At 63.5% G+C, this 4,670-nt stretch overlaps 1 protein-coding gene across 1 annotated transcript; it reads right to left on the reverse strand.

The window, feature by feature from the left end:
- Window positions 1-220: 220 nt before the first annotated feature.
- On the reverse strand, window positions 221-2,399 carry FZD10 (frizzled class receptor 10). Its single transcript, XM_072802136.1, has one exon. It carries the CDS (start codon window positions 2,091-2,093, stop codon window positions 348-350), a length of 1,746 nt encoding a protein of 581 aa, XP_072658237.1. The 5' UTR covers window positions 2,094-2,399; the 3' UTR covers window positions 221-347.
- Window positions 2,400-4,670: the final 2,271 nt, after the last annotated feature.

Raw genomic sequence — 4,670 nt, forward strand, 5'->3', positions numbered from 1 at the left:
GGAAGCTTCTAAACAAAAGTTTTCTTCTGGGGGCTGAACCAACTACTTTACCACAAATTAGTTACACGAGAGGCTACTTAATTGAGGAGCTCTCCTTCCGAAAACAAAACAAAACAAAACAAAAAACCCTGTAAGCACATTTTTACTTTGAGCGTACCACAGTATCCTGAATTTAAGAGTAAAAACTTTTTTCTTTTACTTTTATTAAAAAAACAAAACAAAACAAAACAAAACAAAACAAAACAAAACAAAAACAACCAACCAGGAAAAGCACCACGTTTTGGCTCTGATTGCCATTGTATCCTGTCTGGGAAGGTTTTCCACGCCGGCCTCCCCCAGAAGCCAGTTCACACACACGTGGGAGGCTGTGCAGGGATCTCATATTTTCCGAGGTGGGTTTTTGGGGGATGCTGGGCTTTTTTGTAAATCCCACTATTGGTGATCACGCTGGCAGGTTTCCTCCTGCTCTTTCTCTTGAACCTGCGGCTGCAAACATTCTGCCAGGACTGCAGGGTCTTCGATGTCCAGATCCACATGCCGCTGGTGATGCCCACCACCAGCAGCATGAAGATCTTCACCATGAAGATCTCCACCGCTGGGATGGACGCAGCCATCACACAGTCCAGACTTTTGGTCTGGTTGTTCATTTTGCACTTGTGCTGCGTGGCTAGGATCTTCCAGTACTCCATGTTGAGGCGTTCGTAAAAGTAACAGGCGATCACACAGGTGGCCGGCACGGTGTAAAGCACCGAGAAGACCCCGATTCTCACCATGAGCTTCTCCAGTTTGTCCGTGTTCTCCCCACCGGTCTTCATCACCCTCCGGATGTGGAAGAGTGCCACGAAGCCGGACAGGATGAAGGAAGTGCCGATGATGAGGTAGCAGGCCAGTGGGATGAGCACGAAGCCGGTGAGGGCGTTCACGTCCATGCTGCCCACATAGCACACGCCGGTGAGTTCGTCCCCAGCCACCCGGCGCATCACCAGGATCAGGATGGTCTTCACGGCCGGGATGGCCCAGGCTGCCAGGTGGAAGTAGCTGCTATTGGCCTCGATAGCCTCATGGCCCCACTTCTTGCCCGCAGCCAGGAACCAGGTGAGTGTGAGAATCACCCACCACAGCGAGCTGGCCATGCCGAAGTAGTAGAGGACCAGGAAGACAAGGGTGCAGCCGGTGCTCTCCAGCCCCTCCTGGATGACATAGAGCTGTCCGCTGTCCCGGTCGCAGGCGATGCTCTCGGCGCCAGCGAAGAGGCGGATGATGTAGCCCACGGAGTAGACGCAGTAGCACATGGAGAGGAAGATGATGGGGCGCTCCGGGTACCTGAAGCGGGCCGGGTCGATGAGGAAGGTGAGCACGGTGAAGGCGCTGGAGAAGAAGCACAGCACCGCCCAGACGGCCAGCCAGACCACCGCGAAGCGCTTGTCGCCGCCGCTCCAGTACACGTCCACTCCGGGCGTGCAGAGCGGCGCGCACGCCGCGCTCTTCCCCACGTGGTGGAACTTGCCCGGGTTGTCGCAGCTGGTGCGCCCCTGGCCCGCGTCCCTGAGCGGGTGCTCCTGCGCGCTGTGCGGCCGCTGCGGCCGGAAGAGCGGCGGGAACAGGCCTGAGCCCCGGGAGGGCTCGTCCGAGCCATTGTTGGGCGCCTCCATGCACAGGTAGTTGGGGTCGTTCTTGTTGGGGAGCTTGCTGCAGTCCAGCGAGTCGGGCCACTTGAAGTTGAACTGCTCCATGATCGGGGAGCACTTGAGCCGGGCCTGCTCGCACATGACCCGGCAGGCAGGGATGGGGGTGGAGACTTGCTCGGTGCACATGGGCGCGTACAGCGAGCACAGGAAGAAGCGGAGGTGGCCGTGGCAGCCGTACTCCACCAGCGGCGCGAACTCGTGCAGCTGGATGGCGGCCTCGCGCTGGTTCTCGTGGCCCATCAGGTTGGGCATGCGGGTCATGTTGTAGCCAATGTCCTTGCACATCGGGATCTCAATGGGCTGGCACTTGCCGTCGCCCGGACGCTCCATGTCCATGGAACTGATGGCGGCGCACGAACCCATCACCTGCAGGACCAGCCACAGGCGGGGGCCCGGGCGCGGCATGCTGGCGTCGGAGGTGCCCGGCGGGGAGGTCCGCTCCGCTCAGCGCCGACGCTGCCCCGCTCGGGCCACGGGCCCCGGCTCCCCGTCCCCGCTCCGGCCCCCGCCCATGCCCGCCCCGCCGGCCGGAGCGCTGCGCTCCGCGCCCCCGGCCTCCGCGAGGCGGGGGCCGCGGGCGGGGGGTGAGCAAAGTTGGCCAACGATACCGGGAAGCGCTGCGGGGCCGGGGCTCCCGGCGGGCGGCGACTCCCCGGCCGCGGCAAACTTTGGGCTCTTCCGCGAGCGCCCCGGTGGCGCGTCCGGGAGGCCGGGGGCGGGCGGGCGGGCGGGCGCACCGTGGCCAGCGGGCTGGCGGCCGCTCCTCCCTCCCGCGCCGGCCTCGCCGGGCCGGGCCGCAGCTGCTCGGCGCCGCGCGTCCCGGGCGGAGAAGACGCGCAAAAGGCGAGGGGGGAGCGCAGCCGGGCGGCGACAGGCCCCGCCCCCGGGAGCGCGCCCCGCCCCCGCCCCCGCCCCCGCCCCCGCCCCCGCCCCCGTCCCCGCCGCCGCCGCCGCCGCCGCTTTGCATGAGAAAGCCGGCCCGGCGCCCGCCCCCGCCGGTCGGACCCCCCGCGCCCCCGCGCCCGCCCCCGCGCCCGCCCCCGCCCCCGCCCCGGGAAGCCCCGCCGCCCCGGGCGCCCAAGGGCCCGCATCGCGGAAGCTCCGGGACGGGCCGGGGGCGCGGGCGGGTGGTCCGCGGCGGGGGGCGAGACGCGTCCTCCTTCGCCTTGACGGTGGGCCCCGGGCGAGGGCGCTCTCGAAGAGAGGTGGGGCCGGCGTTTTACAGCCCCGGCCATAAAGTGGCCCCTCGGCTTGTAAACCTGCCCGCATCTTCCCGAGGCCCGGGAGTCGCCAGGCCTGCGCCCCCGGCCCCGGCCCCGGCCCCCGCCCCGGCCCCGGCTCCAGGGAGTGGTTTTCTTTGAAATTTCAAAGAGAAGAGCTTAGGGCGGGGGAGGGGCCGAGGGAATCCTGAGTTTTAGGGCCGCTCCTCCGAGGTCTCCGCGGGAAAGGCGGGCCGGGGGAGACGAGGGCAGCCTCCTGGGGCGCTGGGGTGTTACCGCCCTCTCCCTCGGGAAGTGGGGGCCGGGCCTGGGGGATGACCCCCGCCCCCAACAGGGCCGCGGGGCGGAGGGGCCTCTCGCCGGGCAGGGCCGCTGATGCCTTGTGGGCGGCTGAGTTTATTTATTATAGGAAGTCATTCGCTCGTCGGCTATTTATATTATTCGGCGAGTGATCGGCCCTGCCTGCGCCCTCCTGGGCTGCAGACCCGTCAGCGGATGCGGAGCTGGCGGCGGCAGGTCGCGGCGCCGGCTCGCGCGGAGGGTCCTCAAGGCGAAGGAGCGTCCCCTTCCACCCCGACCCTCCCTTACCCCGGAGCCAGTTTGTGACAAAGTCAGCTGGGGCTCAACGACCCCGCCGGTCTACTGCACTGGGTGTGCGGGGTGGGCGCCCAGACCCCTCCTTGTCTCCAACAGAACGTGCAGAGCGCCTCACCTAGCATCCCGGGGTAGTAGCCCTTAAATAAACGAGTCCCCTGGGAGGTGGCGGGGTCTCTCTCCTCTTAGACGCCCTCGCGGTCAGGACCTTTTTACGTTTCTGGGACTCCCGGGATCGCGTACGGAGGGGGCAGTAGGAGGGCCGGCCGGCGGAGGAGAGGTCGACAGTGGAGAGGTGTGCCCTGTGAGCAGACGTCCCTGGGGACGGTGTCGCTCCCTCAGGCTCGTTGCCCTGCACCCCGTTTTGGAAGGGCTGAATGAATCCCCGCAAGGGAAACGCTGCGGGTGTTGCCAGCTACCTCGAGGAGCGCCCAGGAAGGAGAGGCTACTGCCAGGCACTCCTCCTCCCACGGGAAGCTTTTTTGTAAGCAGTGGCAGAAGTGGGGCACTTCCTCTAAGAAGGCTTTTTAGAAGATTGGCTTTTAATTAAGACAAATGGTACTATTTTACATCTGTAAGAGACTTGGGAGATCTCACATATCTACCTACCCTTCCACCCAACCACACCATCCATCTGTCCATCCCCCATGCATGCAACCACCCATCCACCTATCGAGCCACCCACACACTTACCCATCTACCCACCTACCCATCATCCATCCATAGGTACATACATGCACACACACACACATTCATCCACCCACCCATCCACCATCTACCCACCATCCACACACTGACTATTCATCTGTTCGTCTGTCATCCATCCATCCATCCATCCATCCACCTAACCACCATCCACCCATCCTTCCATCCACTCATCCACTACCTATCCACCATCCACTCACCAACTATTCATCTGTTCATCTGTCATCCATCCATCCACCTAACCATCCATCCACCCATACACCGCCTATCCACCATTCACCCACCCACATGCCCGTGACCCACCCACCCATCCATCCATCCATCCATCCATCCAACACCCAGAAGACTGAGGCTGGGGCTTGCTCAGGATCCTAGAATTACTAATAGGCAGGTTTGTACAGCTGTTCTTGAATCACTGTCCCTGACTCTCACTGTAGGGTGTTGGAAGATGCTGGAGTAAGCC

Source organism: Canis lupus, chromosome 27 (assembly GCF_048164855.1).
Source record: "Canis lupus baileyi chromosome 27, mCanLup2.hap1, whole genome shotgun sequence".
Lineage (NCBI taxonomy): Eukaryota > Metazoa > Chordata > Mammalia > Carnivora > Canidae > Canis > Canis lupus.

Bases quoted from the DNA above. Each gene is read 5' to 3' on its own strand.
- FZD10 (XM_072802136.1), bottom strand. From the start codon at position 2,093: ATGCCGCGCCCGGGCCCCCGCCTGTGGCTGGTCCTGCAGGTGATGGGT.